The 26,399-nt window shown below is 41.1% G+C and overlaps 1 protein-coding gene across 3 annotated transcripts in view; it reads left to right on the top strand.

Moving 5' to 3' along the window:
* The window catches only part of PLA2G4E (phospholipase A2 group IVE), a 122,422-nt gene that overhangs the window by 78,206 nt on the left and 17,817 nt on the right, over positions 1–26,399 (top strand). For 2 of the 3 annotated variants that reach the window (XM_072624673.1, XM_072624675.1), the window contains exons 4-15: positions 769–900; positions 2,607–2,647; positions 4,119–4,161; positions 5,203–5,266; positions 10,062–10,228; positions 10,384–10,476; positions 10,996–11,033; positions 14,240–14,375; positions 16,724–16,860; positions 19,656–19,878; positions 23,237–23,351; positions 25,795–25,932. In XM_072624673.1, the coding sequence (XP_072480774.1) occupies positions 769–900; positions 2,607–2,647; positions 4,119–4,161; positions 5,203–5,266; positions 10,062–10,228; positions 10,384–10,476; positions 10,996–11,033; positions 14,240–14,375; positions 16,724–16,860; positions 19,656–19,878; positions 23,237–23,351; positions 25,795–25,932 (1,327 nt within the window). The remainder of the gene's footprint in view (positions 1–768; positions 901–2,606; positions 2,648–4,118; positions 4,162–5,202; positions 5,267–10,061; positions 10,229–10,383; positions 10,477–10,995; positions 11,034–14,239; positions 14,376–16,723; positions 16,861–19,655; positions 19,879–23,236; positions 23,352–25,794; positions 25,933–26,399) is intronic. The other variant, XM_072624674.1, reaches the window with a different exon arrangement.

Below are 26,399 nucleotides of genomic sequence, written 5' to 3'. Positions count from 1 at the left end.
GTCTTTCCAGGCCTCTCTGAAGTCTTCCTGTTCATCATTTCTGACAGCACAATAGTATTCCATTACATTCATATACCACAATTTATTCAGCCATTCCCCAATTGATGGCCACCCCCTTGATTTCCAGTTTTTGGCCACCACAAAGAGTGCTGCTATTAATATTTTTGTACATGTGGGACCCTTTCCCATTTTTATGATCTCTTGGGGATACAGTGCTAGTAGTGATATTGCTGGGTCAAAGGGTATGCACATTTTTGTAGCCCTTAGGGCACAGTTCCAAATTGCTCTCCAGAATGGTTAGATCAGCTTGCAGCTCCACCAACAATGAATTAGTGTTCCAACTTTCCCACAGCTTCCTGTTTTGTCATGTTAGCCAATCTGATAGGTGTGATGTGGTGTCTCAGAGTTGTTTTGATTTGCATCTCTCTAACTAATAGTGATTTAGAGCATTTTTTCCTATTACTATAGATATCTTTAATTTCTTCCTCTGAGAACTGCTGAACAGGCTAGATTTTTAAAGAATCTGTGCCTTAATAGGGCTAAGATTGATACTTACGTATAAAAAATGGAGCAGTGAAAAGATCTGAATGGGATTAAGGAGTGGTAAGTAATCTGGGGTGAGCTAGGTACGGACAGTGAAAAGATCGTATCCTCAGAGAGGCCAATGTCTGCTCATATTCATTCTCTCTTTCAAGAATTAAGGCAATGAAGTTCTGGTAATTGAAGATTCTCCTTTTCCGTTATCCCTTTTCTTGTCTCTTTCCCTAGAATGTGCTTGAACTAAATGTCTGTGATGAGGACTCACTCACACCAGATGATCGCCTCTTAACTGTCCTCTATGACCTCACCAAGCTCTGCTTCCGAAAGAGGACCCATGTGAAATTTCCACTCAACCCTGAGGTAGGTAAAGGTATTAAATACACATTGTAGGTCCTTTATAGTATCACAGATACAGTGTTGGAAGGGACCTTAGAGGTCATCTGGACCAACTCGTTTTTACAGATGAGAAAACTGAGGCCCAGAGAGGTTAAATGACTTGCCCAAATTTCCCCAGGTGTTGCCTCTTGCTTCAACAGATGAACAGCCTAATTCCACCTTGAACCCACTCAGTAGGAATGTTAGACTGGTTGGGCAGACAAAATTCCACTAAGCCAAAGTCTAGATTTTTACAGTAGGCCTAATTAAATAGGGACGGACGTGGAAGGGGAGAGAGATCTGGTTAAATCTCTCATGTTCTTGAATTATTGCTTTTGTTTTATGAGACTGGGTCCCTTATCTTGCTCAGTCTGGAACTACAGAGATCACTGGTGACCCAAGGGCCTGTACTGGTTGGCATGGCAACCTTGACCTGCTAAGAGGGGAAGACAAAACATAAAAGGATGCTGAAAGAGAATAGGGAGAAAAGAGGGTACCCATATTAACCAGTGACCATTGTGGAGACTTGAGTAGATCAAAAGGAACCTGAAGTGGAGAATAAGATAAGTAATTAAGAAAAGTAAGTAAGGGTAAAAAAGTAAGTGTGGTTTGGGCCTTCTCATAATAGAAATTCCATGTAAGGATTCACCAGTCATTGAGTTGGCCTCTAGATGGAGTCCATACTCAAGTGGTCTAAACAAGGCAAAGTAGAGCAGGACAATTGCCTCTCTAATCCTGGAAGCAGTGCCTTTCTTAATGCAACCTAATATCTTATTAGCATTTTTTCAGTTGCCATGAGGCTAAATACTAAATACTGTTTAGCTTTCCCCAACCATCTTGTACTTGTGAAGGTGATTTTTTTTTTGGACCCAAGTGCAAGTGTGTTTTGGACCCCCATCCCAAGAATCGTAGAGATTATTCCCTTTATTACAGAAGAAGAAACTGCTTTAGAAAGGTGACATGATATAACCTTACTCACCTTTATGTGCTCCATGACCAAACTCAAATGCCAGACTCAAATGTTGGTGTACCTGTCAGGGTCAATGACTGGTATAGAACAGTAACTGGTGGAGATATCACAAGTAAAGAAAAGCTTTGGGATTTATTATGTGTCAGAAAAAGAGGCCTCAAAAATCACGATTTAGAGCTAAAGAACTTAGCTTTGAACTCTGGTTCTGCTACTTGTATAGCCATGGACTTAACTTCACTAGGTTTTTGAAACAGAAAGGCCAGACAAGGTGCTCCTTTAACATTTCTTCTTCTTCTAAGTCTATGATATGTAACCTGTGGGACCTCTCTGGGTCTCAATTTCTCATTGATAAAATAAGGACACTAGATTAGATCATTTCTAAAGTCCCTTGCAGGTTTAATTCTTTGTTCTCTGCCTTCCTCTGGGGCCTTAGGCAAAGAACCTCACCTTTTTTGAGATAGTTTCTTCAACTATAACATGAAAAGGTTAGAGTAAATAATCTCAAAGGGTGCCTCCAGCTCCAGATCTTACAATAACCATAATCAGTGCTCCATACTTCATGGACTTCAATAGCAACCCTTACAAAGAGGATAAGAGGCATTTAGGTATCTTAAAAACCAATAGTGTCTGTGTTTGCAAGAGCTTCTCTGGGGCAGGAGGATATCAGATGAACAGGGTCATAACTGAGAGGTGATTTCTTTCTTTCCTTTTTTCCTCGTAGGGCATGGAGGAACTAGAAGTGGAATTCTTGCTGGAGGAGAGGTGAGTGAGCTCCCATATCACTCCATGTGGTTGCTTCCCAAGTCTAGGCCCCTACTAGTTTCCATATAAGTACCAAAAACAATGCCTTAAATATAGTAAGTATATTCAATAGATATGTTGAATAAATAAATGAATGTTTAGCAGGGTTTAGGAATAACCTCCCCATCTCACCCCTGCCCCATTCTTCCATCTCCGGTAGCCAAGATGGGGTGATCGTATTTCTCTTCAGTTGCTACTGACTCATCTCATTAGCTCTTATTCTAAGTCCTAGGCCAGTCAAGATATTACTATTTCCTCATAAATTAAGATAAATACATAATCTCTCTCAGTAATAAATTAGCTCTGAGCTCCCACTCCAGATCATTAATCAAACCAGTGCCTTCTTTTCTCATAAGCTTTCTCTCATTTCTCTCTAAATATCAAAACTCCTTTTCTCATAGACATAAATGTCAGGTGGCACAGTGGTGCAGAGTACCAGGTCTGAGTTAGGAAGACTTGAGTTCAAATTTCGCCTCAAACACTTACTAGCTGTGTGGCTGGGCTAGTCATTTAATATCTGTTGGCCTCAGTTTTCCTCCACTGTAAAATGGAGAGAACAATGGTGCCTTCTTCCCAGATTTGTTCTAAGAATCAAATAAGATAGTAATTGTAAAGCACTTAGCACATGATAAGCACTATACAAATGTTGGCTCTTATTATTATATCAGTGTTATAAGCTATGTAGGGTTGGTTTATATACATAACCCATATATATATATATGACGTAATGTCAGTGTTATGCATACATGATTTTAATTGATTCGCACGATGACATACAATACAAAGATATATTTAAATATTTCAACATTACATCACAATGAGAAAAATTACAGTCAGTCACCTCTAGTTATCACCTGTCATTGTAGGCTTTTCAACTCTGGACAGATAGTCTCTCTGTTCACCTCTCTCTGACTTCACAAAATTTCCCAATAATTTTCTTTAGGATCCCTTCACTATAACATAAGAGCTAAACTCTGTTGTCTCAGGAAATGTCTCTAGCCTTTCTCCTTGATCATTAATTCACCAAGTTTCTCAGGAAATAAGTCCTCAGCACCCCTTGGCACCTCACACAATCTCTGTCCCACCATGACAGTTAAACTTTTCAGAATGATAGTTAAATTATTACCCTCCCAAAATCTCTTCCATCTGAAAGATACTGGAAGAGTATCCTTAATTTCAGTGGGAAGGACTATGAAGCTGGGTTTACAAACAAATGACTCTTTGAATTCATGTATCCTTGGTAGTCCTTAGGCTGATACACCAGATGCTGGTGCTAGGTGTGGGGAAGGTATTGTAACCACTGTAGAAATCCTAGCCAAGATCTGGGCTCCCAGGGTCCCTTCAGAGCATCCTGTGGCCTGACTGACTCTGGGGAAAGGGGTGCTTCTGCAAGAAACACCAGCTGACTGGGGGATTTAATCTTGTTTTTCAGCCCCACTCCACCTGAAAGCCTCCTCACCAATGGCGTGCTAGTGGTAACTATTTCTCCCTGAGCAATTCTAGCTGAACAAGTTCCTGCAGCCCTGAAGGGGTATGGGGCTGTAAGAGAGGAAACTGACCACATATTGGACTCTACTGGTCCCACTGAAAAGTCACACCCGCTGCAGCCTCCAAAGTGGGATTTTTATAGGACAGGTTGGAAGTATGAAAAAATAAAGTAGATGGTTGGGGTGTTGGGGATGCACACTTGAGGGGAGATCCATGCTTCTCCTTGCTGATTATTTCATTGGTATTTCAGACTTATGCTCTGTAGGATCCTTCAACTACCCCAATGGAGCAGAACCATGCTCAGCCCTACTCTCAGCTAATTTCCAGCAAAGGGAACACCCTTCCCTGCAGATGTATGCATACCTGGCCCGTTTGCTAACTCCTTAATCTTGAAGATCTTTTGTTACTGAAGTAATGACCTCTTTTTTTACCAACCCCTCACACCACAACTCAAATTCTCTTCATCCCAAATCTCCAAAAGCAAACAAAGCTTTCCAAGCTGCAGCTGTCAATCCAGGTGTTACAAGCAAATTTATGCAATAACCCAGTATTCTAGGGCATCACAAAGAATCTGAATAGGCCTTAGGATCTTGTTGTAATGGGATCTGATTTGCCTCTACCTTCTCATGATTCTCCTTTCCACGTAGCTCCTCCAAAGTCTTGTTTGTTTGCATAGGAACACAGATATAAATAGCTACCCATTTCCTCTGTAGCCAAGGAAAGGCCTGCTTCCCAGGCCTTGTTCTCCAGATCTGGATAAAGCCTCTGGTTCCTCTGAACCGTTTCCTTCCTGTGGTGGCTCTGTATTTTAACCCTGCCTTAGCCTTTTCTGGGACCCATTTTGCCCCAACACACACACACACACACACACACACACACACACACACACACACACACACACACACACACACACTTGCCCTGTCACTTTGACCCCTTTTTCCTCCTGTCAACACCCTCTCCTATGGTCAGGAGCAGTCAGGGATAGACTGTGCCACAGAGGATTTTTATAGGGATTTCCTTTGTTACAGTCTAGACAAGTTTCCTGCTTGGAAGTCCATGTGAAGCATAAAAAAGAGAAGAAGGCTCGAAAAAGTAAGAAACTTGATTTCCTTTGATGGGCAGGGGTGGGGTATGGGAAAGCCACTCCAAGCATTCCTCTATCTGAAAGATCCAGTCAGTTCTAGCTTTTCCAAGGTTTCAGAAGCACTGTTAGAATTTGGAGGGTGGTGGTGGGGAGGAGGGGTGTGTACTGGAAAACTCACTCAAGATCCTCAGAACAGCCTCATCCTAATTAGATTTAAATTTGCCCACATTGTCTTAGGACAGCTCTGAAATCGACTTTGTACTCAAGAGCCCACAGATTCCCTGAGAGATTCTTAGAGCTAAACCAGCAATTGTTAAAGGACTTGGGGTTAAATCTCATTTCTGGGAAGTCCACAGGATGGCACATTGCATCTATTTTCAAACATTTTTTGATACATGTGATGTGGTTTAAAGGGATTCAGGGACCCCCCTCCCCCCAAAGATCAGGGTACTGGAGAGGGTCATCTTGAATGAATTCATGGACTCAAGCATTTTTTAAGTCAAGTTGGCAAAGGTTTATTGTAATGCCAAAATTTTCATTCTTTAAGGAAATTGCAACCTAACTGGAATGATGCTAAAGCTTATACAGGAAAAGTAGTGGATTATCCGGCAGATATACTAACTAGGTGAAAATTTACAACCTTGGTCACTGATCATTTCCTACTAGAAACCAGGGAAAGAGATTCCTCAGGGTTGTATTTTTGGTCTGTTACATCTGTAGCAAGATAGCTTTGAGAGTTGATGTCTGTAGCTTGATCTCTGCATCGAATATGGTAACTTTGGGAAGCAATACAAGATTAACTCTGTGATTACAAGATAGTCCTGTTTTTGCAAGAGAATTTCTTCAGAAGTCCACTTGTTTTTGTCATAGGGAAAGATAGTTTGTTTTACTGGGGCTCATTCATGAGTTATTGTGGGGAAAGGTAGTTTGTCTTGCTGGATTTCACTCATGAGTTATTGCTAGGCATAGTGTCCTTGGGCTGGAGAGAAAACTGTCAGGGATAGTGTTTTGAAGGTAGGAAGAAATGTGATCTTGGAATTGGGGTCCAAGTACAAGCACCCAAGCACCCCATCATTTTAATTTGTTTTACTGATTCCACATCCCCTTCTTGAAAAAAATATGGTTATATGAGGTGGCTTTCTGAGAGTTGAAAGGGAAGAGATACTGAGAGATGTATCTTTCATCACACTGATGATGTAAAAGAACAAAAGAAATCAATAAAAATTCATAAAACGTTAATTGCAAAGTTAATTCTACCTCTGCTACTTACCATCTGTGTAACCATGGGCAAGTATCTGAAATACTTTGAAAGTCTTAATTTCTCATTTGAGGAGGTTAGACAAAATGTCCTGTAAGATCCTTTCCAACTCTAAAATCCTGTGACCCTGAGAAATTTCTCTCCTCAAATCCCTAGCCCTTAACTTCCCTGTTCTTTAATTTTCTTTTTAAAAGCAACTGATATTTTTTGTTTTACATTACTTTGTTTCTGAATCTGAACATAATCCTCTTTCACCCAGGGAGTCATCCCATATGACAAAGAATAAAAAATTTAAAAGGGAGAAGGGGGAACAATTCTGCAAAATTAAGCCATCACATTAACCACATCTGAAAGTACATGCAATATTCCACACCCATCTTCCCCACTTCTGCAAAGAAAGTAGGGAGATTCCTTTTTCTCATCTCTCCTTGGAGGCATCCTTATCTTTCCCTTTTCATTACAAGACTATCATATTTCCTTTACTTCTTTTTCTTTCCTTCCCTCTAACCTCCCCCTAAGTTAAAGGATCAAAGCCTGTTTCTGCATGGGTGTCTTTTGCCTTCAGGTCAAATCTGATAGACCCTTCCCTTTTCTGAATAGCCTTCCAGCAGGGAACCTGGGTTCAGTGTCTTACTCTTTTCCTCAAAACTTGTACCTCCCACTTGTATCAGTCCCTTCTGTGTACCTTCTAGTTTTTCTCTTCCTTTCTCAATATTTAGGAGAAATCTCTCTCATGATCAAACTGTAGGAACTACTCCTAAAAAGGATACTCAGGGCTCTCTCTTACCCTCCTGGGGACTTCCATAGATCCCACTCCCTATCCTCCTGATGATTTAGGAGATTTGGATATAGCTTGGCAGAGGTCCAGGGTTTCATAACAAATGTTCAACGTTGGAAGAAGGAAGTGGGTGCTATGTAGGGAGTGGAGAAGGAACTGAAGCATCACTTTGGGGTGTAGAGAGGGAGGATTCCATAGGCAATCCTGTCACTTCTTTGCATGTGATAGTCTTGGGGGGGGGTGGCATTTGGGGTTAAGTGACTTGCCCAGGGTCACACAGCTAGTAAGTGTCTGAGTCTGGATTGGAACTCAGGTCCTCCTGACTTCAGGGTGGTGCTCTATCCACTGCACCACCTAACTGCCCCTAATTCTGCCACTTCTTAAGTCATAAACTGTCAAAGCTAGAAGGGATTTCAGAGGTTGCAAGTCTAACCCTCATCTGCCCAGCATCCTCCTTGACAACATCAGTGTGGTGCTGTGGGAAGGGTGCTGGGTTCAAACGCCAGCTTTGCCATTTAATACCTGTGTCACTTCACCTCAGGAAGACCTGAGTTAGGTACCTTAACTCTTGGTGCCTCAGTTTTCTCTTCTCTACAATGAAGGTGTTAGACTAGCTGATTTCAAAGGGCCCATCCAGCTTTCAATTTGTCCTTTCTGAAAAGTGGCATCATAATGAGTTTGTGAAGGAACATCTGGGGACTTTCTTCTGGTGATAATCTTAGCCTTATGAGGTAGAATCAGGAGGAAGATTATCCAGAGACACCTCTGAGCCTCCAAAAAGCTCTTAAGCAAGTCATTGCTCTGCTATTCTATTCTATTTGTATTTTGTATGAGGCCACAGAGCTGTCCAAAACCTGTTTTCTTACTGGGTTTCCTAACGTCAGTTAATAAACATTTACGAAGCACCTATTATGTCAACTTGGCAGGAGGTAACAAGTAGGATTCTTCAGGGATCTGTTCTTGCTCTTGTGGTTTTTAACATTTTTATCAATGAATTGAACAAAGGCAGAGAAAAAAATGACACAAAGCTCAGAGAGGTAGATTGGTGACAGATACACTGGATGACAGAGTTAGGAGCCAAAAAGATCTTAACCATCTAGAAGAGGTCAGCAAACTAGGGGCTAGTGGTCTGATTTCAGCCCACCATGAAATTTGTTTTTTGTATGACCTGCAACCTAGCAATGATATTTATATTTTAAAATCCAAAATGTGAAAACTCATAGGCCATACAAAAACAGATGTGGAGCTGGATTTGGCCTGTAGCTGAAGTTTGCCACTCCTGACCTTATCTGAACCTAATAAGATGACATTCAACAAGGATCAATGTAAAGTCTTCCACTTGGGTTTAAAAAATCAATTCTACAAGTATAGGATTGGGCAGGCATAGCTAGGCAATAGATGGTCCGAAAAAAATCTAGGGGTTTTAATGGGGTACAAGCATAATATGAGTCAGTGTGATGATAAGGAAGTGATCATTTGGCTATCCTTTGCCCTGGCCTCTCCACATCTAGAATATTGTGTTCCATTCTGGGTAAAGCAATAAGGATGACCGCTAACAAACTGAGCATGTCCAGAGGAGAGAAGCCATAATGGTAAAGAGCATCAAATCCCTATTGTGCATGGATTAGTTGAAGGAAGTAAGGATAATTAGCCTGAAGAAAACTAAGGAAAGCAGAGGAAGAAGAAAATAACTCCTAAGTATTTGAATGGCTGTCTTGTAAAAGAGGAATTAAACATGTTCTGTTTGGTCCCAGGAGTCAGAACCAAGAATAGTAGGAGGAAGTTGCAAAGAGAAATATCTATCCTCATGTCAGGAAAAATCTAGCAATTATTGGATCATAGATTTAGAGTTGGAGGAGAAGTGGCTATAGAGTCTAACTCCCTCATTTTACAGATGATAACACTGAGGTTAAAGAAACAGAATTCATAAGCATCTGAGGTGGGATTTGAACTTAGGTCTTCTTGACACTAAGTACAGGATCCAAGCCGCTGTACTGCCAAATGACCTTAGAACTATCCCTAACTGGAGTAGGCTACCTTAAGTGTGATAGTTTCCCCTCACTAGTGATCTTCAAGCAGAGGTTAGGTAGATAGACAGACAGACAGACAGATAGATAGATAGATAGATAGATAGATGATAGATAGATAGACATAGAGAGAGATGGAGAGATGGAGGGATGGAGGGATGGATGGATGGATGGATGGGGATGGATGGACAGACAAACAAGCAGACAGGCAAACAGATAGATAGATAGATAGATAGATAGATAGATAGATAGATAGATAGATAGATAGATAGATGATAGATAGATAGACATAGAGAGAGATGGAGAGATGGAGGGATGGAGGGATGGATGGATGGATGGGGATGGATGGACAGACAAACAAGCAGACAGGCAAACAGATAGATAGATAGATAGATAGATAGATAGATAGATAGATAGATAGATAGATAGATGATAGATAGATAGACATAGAGAGAGATGGAGAGATGGAGGGATGGAGGGATGGATGGATGGATGGGGATGGATGGACAGACAAACAAGCAGACAGGCAAACAGATAGATAGATAGATAGATAGATAGATAGATAGATAGAGGATTGGTAGCTGTTTGGATAGATAGATATTATGTGAATATTATTATGTGGATAGCCACTTATTGAATAAGTTGTAGCAGCGATTCTTTGTCAGATACAAGTTGGAGTATGTTGTCATAATGTCCCTTCCAACACTCAAATTCTGTGACCTTCTGCCCTCTATTCGTAGAAAAGCAGCTAACTGTGACAGTGAATGAATCCTATGAAAACACCCAGTATATCTCACCCTGCTACAACTCCAGCAACCAATGCCCAGATCTTGCCTTCTTCCACTGCACCAAATACTTCCAGCCCCAAATGCATGTGGAGGTACCCAGGAACCGATGGATCTGTGGGGTAGGAAGCACTGGGTGTTTATAAATAATCTGTGGGCATGGGGAGCTTCAGAGCCTAACTGGCTCTCAGACAATTCCATTGGGAAATGAGGGAGAGTGGGTACCAAGCCTATTGGAGAAACCTTATTCTCTTTTTTAAAGAAACTTCTCTCTTAGCTTTCCTGCTGCTGTGGTACCCATAAAAGAAACCGTTCTGTCTGCATGTCCCTGGACTGCCTCCCAGATAGACAAGAGCTGATAGTACCTATGGTAGGTATTAGGAATCAGAGAAGCATTACCTGGGCTCCCTAGCCAGACTCATTTGAGTCAGAGAGCTGCTGGCAAGAGGTGGTGTGGAGATGGGGTAAAAGAATTAGGTTTATCAGATCAGATTGTGAAGGTTACTTGCGTATGCTCACATGAGAGGCAGAGGAATGGACAACATTGTTTCAGGGTGCAGTGGGCATTTATCTAATAGAAAAATATAGGAGTTATGTCTATGGGGGCAAGATGGTGTCTAAGGAGTTGTTTGGTGATACATGGGGGCTACAGCATGGTAGGCAAAGAGGTGCTGAAAGGCTGAGTAGAAAAACCATGCACAGAAGACAGAATGTGAGGAAGGTGGAGGGTGAAGGTGTGTAGAGGATGATGCTTTGAGCTCATGGGGATGGTGGGCAGAGTCGGGGGTCAACGAGCATTGATGAGTGAATGTGTAAGCCTCTGGTGGGGGCTATTTTGCTTTGAAATATCACAACACTCACATGATTCTTCCCCTTTCTTGGTTCTCAGAATGAAAACTGTGATTTACATGTGACCGCCAGAGACTGGTAAAGTACCTTCCACAGTTCTGTCTTCCTTTCTCATTCTTCCATAGTTCCCACTATTTTCCATAACTTGGAACCACTATTTATACAAATCCTTTTCCAGCTTTTTGGGGACTCTAGGTCCTGTTAAAAATGTTGAGGAGCCCAAGGGAATGGCAGAGACATAAGAAGAAGAAAGGGAAATGGCATTGAGAAGTGGAAGTGGGAACTTTTGATGGAAATTCCTACCCCTGAGCATTCAACTATGCTCCCATTTCCCTTGCCATACTTTGAGGGATTAAATTCAATAGGAGCTCCTGGTTAAGGATAAGGCTTTCAGGAATGGCTGACATTTCCCAGACAGTGACAGAGAGAGCATGTAGTAAATGAACTCAACAAATACTTGCTGAGTACCTGCCAGGTACCCAGCCCTGTTATATGGGCACCATGGGAGAGAAATAGAAAATAGAAATATGGTTGATAGAACATTGAACTGGAATTCAGGAAACCTTGGTTCTACTCTTAACCATGACTAACTAGCCATGTGATTTTGGTTAAGTTGTCTCTTCTCTCCAGGCCTCAGTTTCTGCATCTGTAAAATGGCTACCATATTGATGAGTTTGGACTTGTTTAGCTAGGCGATAGGAAGACTCTTGAATAGGGTAGTGATAAGACAAAAAAAAAGTTAAGTTATGGGGATAATGTTACAGCATGGAAGTGGGAAGATGGATGAAGGAATGAAGTAGTATTGGTAGTAGCAGTGATGTGCCCAGGGCTGTGCAGGTAAATTTTTAACAACTAGCTTTCCAAGAAAAAATATCCACATAATACATAACTTTAAGTTTAATCTGTCTTATTTAATCTATATTATCAGCATTTTCTCCATCACTTTCTTAAGTCTAGGAAATCAACAAAACAATAAATTTAGTCCTAATCTGTAGCATTTGCTGATTTCCTAGGTGTAAATGCTCAAGTTGCCTCCAACTATACCCCTGTCACATACCAAAAAAAAAGGCAAATTAAGTTATGTGGATATTGTTGCTGCGTGAGAAAGGAAAGAAGGAAATGAAAAAGCATTTATTAAGAGCTTATTATATGCAAAAGACTAAGAATACAAATAGACATGCAAGATAATTCCTCAAGGAGCTCACATTCTAATAATTGTAGAAGGTTTCAGCTGCAAGTCAGAGGAAAAGGCCTTATGATCCTTAGAGTGCAACATCAAAACAAATGGTAATGCATCTTCTTTACTGTTATTTCTACTGATAGAATCATGACCATTTTGAATGACGAGTCATTTGACAGTACCAAGGACTTTGGTGGTAAAAAAGGACTAGATGAGTAATGTTTCTTCCAGAAGCTCTAATATTGACGGTTTCTGTGAAATTCTAAGACATAGTTCCTGCTTTCCAGGATCTTACAGACCTATAACTTAGAGTTACAAAATAACTAAGGAACAATATATGATAGTAAATAATAAAATATTGAACTGTATAGTACTGATCCTGTGCTGAAGGAGTTCAACCAAGAGAGAGATCAGTGTGGGCTGGAGTAGCTAGGGAAAAGTGAGGTATTTGAATTGGTCTTAAAGGATGGAAAAGATTAGGAAAAATGGAAGAAAGGCCTTCGACATTGGAGAGAATGACTGAGTGTGACTGAGCAAAGTCACAGCAATGAGGAGTTTGATCTGTGCTAGAGGAAGGGGCTTGCCTAACTGGAAAGTAGAAGATAAGGTTGGAGAAGAATGATCCATGAGGACCAATTGTACAGAGCCTTGAGTACTAGGTTGAGGAGTGTGGTTTTCATGCAATAGACAATAGATAGTCAATATAGGTGCTTAACTAAACAATGAAATAAAAATAGAAGAATCATTAGAGATGCTGTAAGTTGCAAATAAAAGGATGAGACCTTTGTCCTGGGATATTTACATGAAGTGTCCTGGACCTTTCTTGCTCAGGAAAGAAATCCCAGGATTCAGACTGAGACCTTTCATTCATTCATTCAAAATTTCTTAAATGCCTACTATGTATCAGGCCCTGTGCTGACTCTAGGCATATAAGAAAAAGATGAAATAATCAAGGAAATTGTATTCTATTGGAGGAAGCTCATATGAAATAAGTAAAGTAAATACAAAATACTGGGAAGGCAAGACTAGAATTCATATAGGGTTGGCACTTGAACTGAGCCTTGAAGGAAGCTAGGGATTTTTATAAGGTGGAGGTGATAAAGGGGTACATTCTAGAGACAGAGGGCAGTCTAGCAAAGACTTGGTGATAGGAGATAAAATATCATGTATGAGGATCAGCTAATATACCAGTTTTGCTGGCACATCAAGTATATGAAAGGAAATAATGCTCCATAAACTTGGAAAGGCAGGCTGGAGGCAGACAGTGAAAGGTTCAAAAAGTCAACCAGGAATCTATATTTTATCTTGGGGGTGATTGGGAGATCCTTTTTGAGCAGGGTAGTGACCTAGTCAAACTTGTATTTTAAGAAATATTCTGAAAAAATCTGGAAAGATTTACTTGAACTGACAACAATATTGTGTAATGATCAACTGTGAAAGACTTAGCTATTCTCAGAAATGTAATGATCCAAGACAATTCCAAAGGACTCATGATAAAAAAAAAAAAATGCTATCCGGATCCAAAAAAAGAGCTGGTGGAGTTTGAATGCAGATTGAAGCAAACTTTTTTTTTTTACTTTTTACATTTTTATTGCTTTGTCTGTTTTCTTTCATAAATGACTAATATGGAAATACATTTTGCATGATGGCATATGTAAAAGCTATATCAAATTGCTTACTTTCTCAAGGAGGGGGAGAGGAGGAAGGGAGGGAGAGAATTTGGAACTCAAAATTTAAAAAAAATTAAAATTTTTTACATATAATTGGAAAAATAAATTTTTTTAAAAAAAGAAATATTCTGGAAACTATGGTTTGAAGAATATTTTGGAGAAAGGAGATAGTGGAGTCAGAGAGATCAATTACAAAGCTATTGCAATAGTCCAAGAATCATCTGGTTCACCTCCTGAAGCCCAGAGGTCAAACAGGTAGTAAATTCCAAAGGTGGGATTCAAATCCAGGTTCTCTGCTCCCAATCCAGTGTCCTTCTCAAGGCACCAATTTCTTTCCTGTTCAAGCTGAGGAATGGGAGAGTTGGCCACTAGAGCATGTGGAGATAATGGCTCTGACGCATTGTGGGTGACAAGTATCCTCTCTTTCACCACAGTTCTGATGAGCTGAACGTGAGACTGGGTTACAATCTGTGCTCAGAGGAGCTGGAGTTCCTGCAGAAACGGAAGGTGGTTGTTGCAGAAGCCCTGAAGCAGGTGTTACAGCTGGAACAGGATCTGCAAGATGATGAGGTCAGTTGGCTTGGGAGTAAGGAGGTTAAAATATGTTTTGAGATAGGTTCTAAACAGGGTGGGCTGGGTATTCTCTCTGCTTTTCATGGACAACTTATCCTTTGCCTTCCCTTTGAAGAATTCTTGTTACCGTACCACCAACTCCCACTCACTGTCTCTATCTATGCCTGCCATGTCTCCCATCTGTTGTGTTCGCCCATGGGCTGCCTTTATAGCTCAGCTATCCCTATAGAATTTTCAGGGAATTTAGGACAACCTAGGAGGCAACAAGATCCATCCTAAAGTGTTTTATAGTGTCCTGTATTACATCCGTTATTCCCAGCTAAGTGTGTATAATAAGATCTTCCCACCTTCAATCATGTTATACAAAAGAAGTTCCTTTCCACAACCCAATGGTCCAGTAAATCCTTTTTTAAGGGCCTCCTTCAAGCACTGTCCATATATCTTAGGATCATGACAACAAGAATTCAACAATTGAAGATACAGTGCTTTGTCCCTCCTTCCCAGGGGCCCTTTCCTTCTATTCTCCTGAGAAATATGACAGTCATTGGGGGGAGACAGTGGAAAATAGGGTTTCTGCTATGGGTTTGGAGGGTTTTCCCCCTTTTGTAATTTAGCCTTAGTTATTGTCTAAGGTCCACCTTTCCTAGGGGCTGGAGCCAATCCTCAGAGACTCCACCTTCAAATAATTATGGTGATGACGATAATAATGATTTTTGTTACTGAGTTGTTTTCAGTCCTGTCTAACTCCTTGTGACCCCATTTGGGGTTTTCTTGGCAAAGATATTGGAATGGTTTCCTATTTCTTTCTCCAGCTCATTTTACAGATGAGGAAACTGAGGCAAACAGTGTTAAGTGATTTGCCCAGGGTCACACAGCTAGTACGAATCTGAGAACAGCACTCCATCCATGGCAGCACCTAGCTGCCGCAATGTTAATTTTAAAAAGTTACACTTATCTTAATGACTTAAGGTTGCAAAGCATTTAATATATGTTATCTCATTTGATTCTTACTGTAACCTTATGAGGTGAATTCTACTATTCACCTTTTACGGAAGAGGAAACTGGAGGCTGAAATATATTAGGTGACTTACCCAAGATCACATAGTTATTAAGTGCAAGGGCAGGATTTGAATTCAGGTTTTTCTGATTCCAAAATCAGCAGTCTCTCCACTATGCCACCTAGCTGCCAAATGATCTCTGTAGCAGATAGATTAGTTTTCAAGTTGGGAGGGAGAGTAGATGAAAGTTCATTAAGCCCCTCCCCACTTTCATTTACCAAGAGGAGGCTCTCTGGAAGAGGTAGGATTTGGAAAGAACATCCTTCCCTTCCCTTCCCTTCCCTTCTCTGCCTTTAAGAAATATTTTACCTCTCAAACATGCCAGCCCAAAAGACCTTTCCCATGCCTGAAAGCTGCAGATTTTGGCTTGATCACTCATCTTATTCACCAGCATTGGCTCCAAATGACTTACAGTTATCTCCAGAAATCAAATCCATCCTCAGAGATAAAAAAAAAAAAAAAGTTGTTATACAGAATATTTTTTAAAAGCCTCCCACTTTAAAAGTCCAGGTCACCTGTGTGACCTTGGGCAAAGGATTTCACTTTTTTGGGCATCCGCTTCATTTGGTTATAGTAGTTGTTCTTCATTTTGATAATAAAGGAATTGGGATAGATGCTCCCTAGGATCCCTTCCAGCTCTCAAATTCTGTGGTTCCATAAACTCAGACCCTTCCTCTCCAAGCAGTGACAAGACCAGGATACAGAGCAGCCCTTCCCCTGGATCCTTGTTTTGCCCAGACCCTCTGGAGTTCAGATTAAGACACTGACCTTACATCTCTTTTCTCCACATTGTAGTTGATTTGCAGTTAGTTTGGGTAAGCTAGCACCTGGAACCCAAGTCCAGGTAGATACAACTTAATAACTGTATGGCCCTGAGCAAGTCACTTAACCTTTCTGTGCCTCAGTTTCCTCCTTTGTAAAAATGAAAGCAATGGATTTAATGGCCTCTAAAATTCCTTCCAGCTATAAAATCCATGATCCTATGAGAGAGAGAGAGAGGGAGAGAGAGAGAGAGAGAAGGAAAAGGGAAAAGAAGAGAAGAGAGATAGGTGGAAAGATAGAGACATCTTTTTGTTTGTTTTTGGTTAAATCCAATTTTTGATTCCTCAGTTTTCTAGACTCCCTCCTCTCCTATCTAGTTTTTTTCTTCCAACTCTCTACTCCACCCCATCTCCATTCCATCCATTCTACTTTCTCTGTGCGGTGAAATGTCTTCTGCTCCAGGGTCTCCTCTGAAGCCCTGTTGCCCAGCCTCCTTCTCTCTAACTCTGCCTTTGTGTCCATCAGGTGCCGGTGGTGGCGATCATGGCCACGGGAGGTGGCCTGAGATCCATGACCTCCATGTATGGCCACTTGTTGGGGCTTCAGAAGCTGAACATCCTGAACTGTACCAGCTACATCACAGGCCTTTCAGGTGCAACTTGGTGAGGACTCAGGAGTCTCTGACTGACTTAAGCCTTGGAGCAAAGCCTTAGAGTGTTTGGTCTTGAGGGGAGAGGGAAGGAGTCTCTTGTGTTGGCCCCCAAAGTTAAAACATCCTTTGCTGTTTCCACTACCTTCTCTTGGGTCCACAGCAGTGACCGAATTGATTTCTAATATCATTGATGCCAAGCCATTGAACATCCAACAAATATTAAATCCTGCTTCAGATACTTCCTTGCTGTGTAACACTGAGGTGACTTCACTTACCCTCCCTGTACCTCAGTTTCCTCATCTATTAAATTAGAGGAAATGATTCTATGGCCTCTAAGAACCTTTCCTGTTTTAATTGTATGATCCTATGATCTCATGGGTAATGCAGAGGCAGTATAGCATACTAGACAGGCGTTGCTCTCTGAGTCAGGATGACCTGAGTTCAAGTCACATCTCTGATACTGTAAACGCTGAGCAACCACTCAATGCTTCAGACATCTCTGTAAGTTGCAGAAAAACAACAAGGGTAATGTACTATGTAAGCCCTGAAGAAAATACAAAGTTGAAAAATAACCCAACTGTTGTGTGTATGTGTGTGGAAAGCACTTGCATGTACACAATAGCTTATAAAACAAAATAGAATATTACAAGTGCATAAGGGGACTGCAAGGTGATATGAATTAGTGTCATGAGATCACTATTAAATGTTATGCTAGAGAAATGCATTCAGCCCCCGCCAATTGTATCATGTTGACTGAGCCCAGAGTGCAAAGGTGTGAACAGTTACTCATGCTTTGATCATTGCCCATCCTTCCACTCCCATACTCCTTCGTCTCACCAGTGCTTCTTCCCACGTTCCTGGAATGTGAGGAGAATAAGTGAATAAGAAGGCTGACCTGGAGTCAGGAAGACCTGGGTTCAGATCCTGACTCTAATGCATGCTGGCTTTGTGCCTCTCACTTAATCTTTCACCAATTTAATCCTTCAGTACCCCCAAGCAATTCCCTAAGAGTCTAAGTTACAGATGAGTTGTAAGCCTACATGGGTATAAAAAGTTTCCATTTCATTCCTTCTTTCATTTATTCATTCAATGGATATTTAATAGTAATAATTGCTAGCATTTGTGTAGAGCTTTAAGATTTGCCAACCATTTTACACATATCTCATTTGATCTGACAGCTACCCTGGGAGGTAGGTTATTATTATCCACATTATATATTATTATCTCCGTTTTATAGATGAGAAAACTGAGGCATACAGAGGCTAAGTGACTTGTCCTAGGTCACATGGCTAATAGGAGTCTGAGGCTAGATTTGAACTCAGGCCTTCTTAGAACCAGGTCCCCAGTGCCATATACTTTGCCTCTGCTGCCAACTGTACAGGAAGTTCCCTTTACTAGTTCTTTCCCATAATGCCTCTACTGATCTCCCCAACAGCTAATGCCTTCTCTTCCAAGCTACCTTGAAGTACTACGTATTTATTTGTATTGATTCGCTATTTATTGGCTTTGGATAAACTCATTCTGTACTTGTTTTCTCCCCCCATTAGAATGTAAACTTCTTTAAAGTAGGGTTTCATTCATTCAATTTGTATCCTCAGCACTTAGCTCAGTAATTGGCACACAGTAGGCATGTAATCAATGTCCGTTGACTGATGACAATCAAAAGCTAAATCCAGACTAAAAAAACCAAAATATTCAAGCATCTGTTCTGGGTATTGGGGATATTTATTACCTATACCCTAAATAGATACTCCTAAGGCCTGAACCTTCCTAGGATAGGGTGCCATATGAGGGATCGGGGACAAAAGCTTTGAAGCAACCTGTGCTGGGGATGAGTTCACTGTCTCAGTGGTCTCTATATAGGCATGGGATGTGTGTGTGTGCTATCTATATATTATATTCTACGAACATAACATATTAAAAACACATATATACATACATATACACAAATGTGTTTATAGATACATATATATATATATATATTCCAGTGCTTTAACTCTTTTAATTATTTCCTATTTGTCCTGTATATTACTTGCTTTGCACCTATTTGTCTGAATGTTATCTCCCCATTAGATTGGAAGGTTCTTGAGGGCAGGGGCTCTCTTTTGCCCCTTTTTGTATTTTCGCCACTTAGTGCCTGGCACATAGTAGATATTTAAGCAATGTTTACGGAATGACTTTTTAAAAATAGGCGATCCCTGCCTTCAAGGAGCTTATACTTTACTAAGTCCTTTTAGGAGAGAAATAGCTATGACATGGGAACGTGGGAGGAGCTAGTTATTCTAGCCACTTACACAATTATACATAAACTACATGTTTAGGGGAGCTCAGACCTATAAACCGAAGGGAGAATCTGTTCTTTTTGATAACACGGATGAGAGAGGCAATAATGGAGAACGCTAGGGAAAAGTTTCCCTTTGTTAATTTTTTCTTCTCCATTGCTTATTGGAGCAGGCTTGCAAAATTTTAAGATGACAGCTAAAACATTTTTCAGCTGCAAAGACTTTTGCCAGCCTATAACATTAGCGATGCTCATCCCCTTGTCTCTGATAGCCCTCACCCAGCCTACTTCTCATGGATACAGTTGTTCATGTGCCACTTAGGATGCAGAAGTATAAGGTTAATTGATTTGGAGGATGTGAGTTTGGATCCCTTGGACAAATCACATCTCCTTTCTGGGACTCATTTTCCTCATTTGTAAAAACAGAATTGGATTAGATGGTCCCTGGTAACTCTATGAGCTAACTCCCTCCCCAGCCTAGAGGGTCTCTGGATGTCCTGTAACATGTGGATGCCTCTTCCCAGGACCATGACCAACTTGTACAAAGATGCCGACTGGTCCTCCAAAAACCTGGAGAAGGCCATCCAGGAGGCTCGGAGACATGCTGTCAAAAACAAGATCCCTTCGCTTTACCCTGAACAACTCAGCTACTACAAGCAGGACCTGAAGCAAAGGAGCCAAGAAGGCTACAAAGTTTCCTTTACAGATCTGTGGGGTTTATTGATCGAGTCCTTTTTGGGGGATGAGGTAGGTTCTCTCCTCTTGGGTTACTCTGCTGACTTTGATTGTATGAGCATCGTCTTCTGCATGAAACCTTTCCTGATTCCCTCAACTGCTGGTGCCCTCCCTCCCAAGGTGCCTTAAATCTAACTACTTTGTATATATGTGTTTGTACTTATTCTCTTTATGGTTAGTCTATGTATATTTATATAATAGCAGCTAGTGTTTAGACAGTGGTTTCAGTTTGCAAAATGTATATGGTATCTCATTTGACCCTTACAACCAGCCTGTGAGGTAGGTGCTCCATTATACGGATGAGAAACCTGAGGCTTAGAAAGGATGAGTTACCCAATGTCTCACAACTACTAAGTATCTGAGACAAGATTTGCAGCATTTAACTGAATAGTGTGAGAGGAGGAGGGGGAAGGGTGGGGACGATGAGAGGATTATGGGAGTGGTTTTCCCCTACATCACTGCCATTGTAATACAGGAGTGCCTTTCTAACCACAAATTCAGATGTAGACTAATGCTTTTCTTGCTCAACCCTGTAACGTTTGACTCGGTTTCAAACTTTCTCCCTTACACAGGTACAACTAATGACTCATCTAACTTGTGGATGAGTCTCAAGAACGTATCTGCTGGTAAATCTGTCCCCCTTCTACCAAATGTTTCTTCCCTGACCTTTTCCATCCTTACATAGTCACAAGGCCTTAACAGTCTACAAGTATGTGGCCAATAGTGACCTGAAGAAAGTCAACATTATTTAAATGAGGACCAGTCAGCATATGTATATGTTTGTATATGTTGGACATGGTCTTGGGAAGAGGTATCCACATGTTTCAGGGCTCTGGGCTTTCTCCTTGCAGATTTGAGACCTCTGGGCCAATGCTGATCCATATGGCTAATTATTTTGAATTATAACTCAGATGATAACTAGGTCGATCTGAATTAGTAGAAAGAGTTTTCTGACCCAAGAGTTCCCTGTACCAATTACGCCACAGGTCCTGTGCCTCTTCCTATCCCTACCTCTATGATAAAGAAAATGGAGCACCCAGAGTGATAAACGTTAATACCTACATTCCCTCTCATCCACTGCAGGGAAAAAAAATTATATTATGTTTTTTAAAGTCTGACTGATGTAAACTGAAAGTCTTAAGTTTCATCTGAAACTTGACATTTTAAGAAAACATAATGCCTGACATTTAGATAGCACTTCAAAGTTTGCAAAGCAAACAATACTTGATCTCACATAAGCCTCACAGTAATCCTTCGGGCTGGTAGCCTAAGCATTCTCATTCTCATTTTACAGATAAGGAAACTGAGTCCCAGGGAGGTAGCTTATGACCATATAGCTAGTACACATCACAGGTGGGATTTCTTCTCAGGTCTTCCTGACTCTGAAACTACCCATTTTACCATGCTTCGTTTTAATATATGAGTAGCATTTATATAATATGTATCAAGCACTGTGCTAAGCATTTTACAAATACTATCTCATTTGGTCCTCATAACAAGTCTGGGAGGCAGACGCTAGTATTATCCCCATTTTTACAGATGAGGGAAACAGAGGCAAACAGGAGTTTTTATTAGTAGTTACAATTTACAAAATACTTTGCCTATATTATCTGATTTGCTCTTAAAACCATCCTGTAATGTAGGTGCCCCATTGTACAGGTGAGAAAACCGAGGCTTAGAAATACAGCTATTAAGTATCTTGAAGTAAGTTATGAAGCATTTAATTCAATTCTGTGTGTGTGTGTGTGTGTGTGTGTGTGTGTGTGTGTGTGTGTGTGTGTATGACTTGTTCAGGGTCACTCACTAGTAGGTATCTGAGACCAGATTTGAATTTAGGTCTTCCTGACTCCAGGCACTCCTTCTACTGCCTGGTTCTTTAAAAAGAACATTATTTTCTCTTAGTGAATGACAATTTTTACTTTCTTTTAAAATGAAAAATAAATCCCACAATACATTGTTATATAGTCCAACAAAAGAAATCCACACATTGTCCATGTACATGTAAAGAACATCTCTAAGCCCATATATTTTCTTTTCTTGTTTTGGGAGGCAAATGGGGTTAAGTGATTTGTCCGGACTGCAATTTGAAGTCAGGTCCTCCTGACTGTAAGGACTGTGCTCTCATTCATTGCACCACCTTGATGCCTGATCCATTGGATTTCACAAGGCTATGGTCATCCCTCAAGTAAGGCCCAATCTGCTGGGTCTACACCCAGCCTGTTTCTACATCTGTTTAGTTTGTGTAATTGACCAAATCCTGGTATCAAAGATTCGGATTCAGCAAAGTGAAATTCTCAGCACCAGGCTATTAGGACATTAACCTGGCAGATCAGTAGAGACAGATAAAATCAGGAGTGTCTTGATAAATGTTTAGCAACCAACTCTCTAAAAAGGCACAACAGGCTTTTTAATTCAGCCTGCATTGCTAACATTTTCTTTATTGTTTTTTTAAGTCTAGACAAATCAGCAAAACAACAAATGAAGCCCTGATTTGTAGTTTTTGTGATATCTGAAGTATAAATGCTCCCACTGAAAATTTAACAGTTGGCTCTCAAGACCTGATTCTAGCACATACTCTTTTTTGTTACTGTTGTTGAGGCAATTGGGATTAAGTGACTTGCTCAGTCACACAGCTGGAAAGTATCTGCGGTCAGATTCCAACTCAGGTCTGTCCTGACTATTCACTGTACCACCTAACTGTCCCTCTATCACTTCCTACATAAAAGTGACTACTAGGTAGACTTTTCTCCCGGAGAGTAAGGGATGATATTGCACATAACAGTTTGGTTGTGCCAATGGAAGGAAAGACTGTTGGGAGGCTGTCCTGGTTTTCTAACTGAGCCTGAAACTAATTCAGTGCCAGCCACTACAGAACATGCAGAACCATGTCTGTGTAGTGTGGAGCAATCAGGATTTTGCCTCAAGTTGCTGGACATCTGCAGGCTTGGCTTCCACCCCCCACCTTGAGATTCTCCCACAGCTCACTACAGCCCCTGCATCCACAGTATAATAGCCTGCACTGCCTGTCCTGAAATCAGACTCCATAAAAACTTCCTGGTTATGTGATCCTGGGTGAATCCTTTAGCCTCTCTCTCTCTCTCTCTCTCTCTCTCTCTCTCTCTCTCTCTCTCTCTCTCTGCCTCAGTTTCCCCATATGTAAAATGAGGGTATTGGGTCTGACAGCCTTGACTTTGATCCTATGATCCACCAGCAGCCTTGAGATGTCTCGATGTTTCTGTCCTCATGGGATTATGTCCTGTGGAGTTGCCCTTCGTGGAGCCTTGTTCCAAAGATTTCTCACTGATCCCTTCACCCATGCTCCAGATATAACCCCATAGTTTTCCTTTAATTCCTTCTTTTCTCCAAACAGAAATATGAAGGGAAATTGTCATGGCAAAAAGAAGCTCTGTGCCGGGGTCAGAATCCCCTCCCAATCTACCTCACCATCAGTGTGAAGGATGATGTAAGCAACCAGGATTTCAGAGGTAATTCTGGCATTTCTTGGACAGTTAACGAACTTAATTTTGGTGGGGCCAACCTGAGATTACAGATACATTTCCTGCCCCAGCATTCCTAAGAGATCCCACTGCCATCTTTCTTATCTCCACAACAAAGATTAAATAAAAGACAACTTTCCCTGGACTCAGTTTCCCTCATCTGCAAAAATAGAGGAGGGAAAAAGGTTGGGCTAAATGACCTTTGCCCACTTGATCCTATGAAACCTTTCTTTATATCCCCAATGCTTAATTAACTAATTAAACATATTAATTTGCTCTCCTCCTGGCTCTCATGACTCTCCTGCCTTGCTGGAATCATCTGTTACTTTCCCAGCTTTGAATGATAGAGAACAGAAAGAATGGCAACTTCTGCACAAAGAAGGAATGCTATACGTTCTTTACTGTTGGGGGGCAGAACTCTTCCTTTTGCAGATACTTAGAGAGCATCCGGTTTTCCGTTTTCAGTCTCATTTTATTAAACTGTGGGTTGTAACTTTCTCTGGGCTATTTTGCTCAGTGTCTTTAGCGTCATTGACAAGGAGCCAGAAACTGGCGAGTTCTGGGCATCTGTTTTTGAGTAGATATTGCCCTCTCCTGTCATGTGTTGGAATTGCAATTTCTTCGTTCCTCCAGTACTCGAGCATGTCTACTTAAAACAGTAGTTCTTAATCTGGGGGACCATGGTTAGATTTCAGTAGTAGTCTATGAACTTCCATGGGGAAAAATTACATTGTTATTTTCATTAACCTCTAATTAACTGGAATTTAGTATTTCTTTAATAATGAATGTAAGCAGCATATAGTAGGATTAGCAGTGTGCTCATCCTTTGCTACCGAAGACCATGCCATCAGAGAAATGATGACATGACTGGCACTTGACTTTTGAATGAGGGAGGGCTGTGCCGGTCACCAGCCTCACTTCTCCTCCAGAGCCATCTGAATCCAGTGACCAGATATTCCTCAGGATGACTGGAGATGACCCAGGATGAGGCAGTTGAGGTTAAGTGACTTGCCCAAGGTCACACAGCTAGTGAGTGTCAAGTGCCTGAGGTGAGATTTGAGCTCAGGTCCTCCTCACTCCTGCACTGGTGCTCTACCCACTGCACCACCTAGCTGCCCCAGTGTTAGCAGTACCTGTGACTTTAGTAGTAGCAATAGTTAGCATTTATGTACCACAAAGGGACTGGGTCATCTCCAGTCATCTTGATGAATATCTGGTCACTGGACCCAGATGGCTCTGGAGGAGAAAGTGAGGCTGGTGACCTGTACAGCCCTCCCTCACTCAAAGCCAAGTCAAGTGCAAGTCATGTCATCATTTCTCTGTTGTCATGGGCTACTTCGAAAAAGAAAGACAAACACAACAAGAACCAGAAAGGGAAAGGATTCTATGTATTCTTCTCTCTCTTTTTTTTTTTTTTTTTGGAGGCAATCGGGGTTAGTGACTTACCTGGGGTCACACAGCTAATATATGTCTGAGGCTATACATTCTTTATTGTCTAGGGGGCAGGATTTTAGATAATGTTTGTATATTATCTCATCTGATCAACTCCTTGAGATTGGTGCTATTATTATCCCCATATTTGTTACCAATAAAAATCACAGATATTTTCATATTGCATTACAGTTGTTACAGATATCTCAAAATATCACTTATGGTGATTATTCTTTGAAATTAAAATGTTTATTAGACCCCAAAATAAGTATATTTTATCACAAATTTGTTTCTTTAATATTTTGATGACTATTTCAATATAATTGATTTTCTTTGTAAATGCAAATAAAATCTGGTCTCAGACTCTTACTAGTTGTGTGGCCCTGGGCAAGTTACATAACCCCAATTGCCTCAAAAAAAAAAAAACCAAAGAAAAATAAAATAAAATTGGAGCATAGAGGTAAATAAAAAGTAAGCATTTAGAATGCATTTCTGAGAAGGAGCCCATAGGCTTCCCCAGGCTGACAAAAATTAATCAGGCAGTAAATATACATTTATTTAAGTGCCTGGTAGGTGCCAGGCACTGTGCTAAGTGTTGGGGATGCAAAGAAAAGACAAAGATAGCCCTGAAGGAACTCCCAGTTGAATGGGGGAGCCAGCATGCAGAGAACCATGAACAAACAAGATGGGTAAAGGATAAGTTGAGGATTGCCAATTTGAGGGAAGGTATTAGAATTGAGGAGCTACAGAAAGGATTCTTACAGAAGGTGGGATTTTTGGGTGGGACTTGAAGGAAGCCAGGGCAGCCAGGAGGTGGAGGTGAGGAGGGAGAGTGTTCCACAAGAAAGGTTAAGAACCCCTGACTCAGAGGGAGCAGAGGGTTATGCTTTGTCTTCTTAACACCACTGCATTCTCCATCCTCCTAACTCGAAGCTCTCCTTTGGAGCCCTCTGAACAGAAATGGCTCCTCACTCTTTTTCTTTTGCTGTTTTGTCTGCAGAATGGGTGGAGTTCACCCCCTATGAAGTGGGATTCCAGAAATATGGAGCCTTTGTCCCCACGGAACATTTTGGCTCGGAGTTCTACATGGGACGATTGATGAAGAAGATCCCAGAGTCCCGGCTATGTTACATGCTAGGTGACTTTTTATCCTGGGACATCTATTTGGCTAGTAGAAGGCTCCCAATGGAAAGACTATGTGTTAACTGTGGAGTCGGTGGTCTTGGGTTCAAATCCCACCTCTGACTTATTCTCTGTGTGGCCTCTGTTAACTTCTATGGGCCTCAGCTTTTCCTCATCTGTAAAACAGGGTTGGGCTGAGTGGCCTGTGAGGTTCCTTATAGTTCTAAATCTGTGATCCTATGACTTTAGACACCCTGGATGCTCCATTGGTTCTAGGTCACATCACCAACTTGGGCTGCAGTTTCTTTGTCTACAAATGAGAGGGTTTGGCTCAGGCCAGTTGGGTGGCACCGTGGATAAAGCACCAGGTCTTGAATCAGGAAGATCTGAATTCAAATTTGACCTCAGATACTTACTAAATGTATGACCCTGGGGAAGTCACTTAATCCTCTTTGCCTTGGTTTCCCCATCTGTAAAATGAGA

Source organism: Notamacropus eugenii, chromosome 7 (assembly GCF_028372415.1).
Source record: "Notamacropus eugenii isolate mMacEug1 chromosome 7, mMacEug1.pri_v2, whole genome shotgun sequence".
NCBI lineage: Eukaryota > Metazoa > Chordata > Mammalia > Diprotodontia > Macropodidae > Notamacropus > Notamacropus eugenii.
The sequence above is the reverse complement of the archived record's forward strand: the minus strand, read 5'-3'. Positions and strand labels throughout refer to the sequence as shown.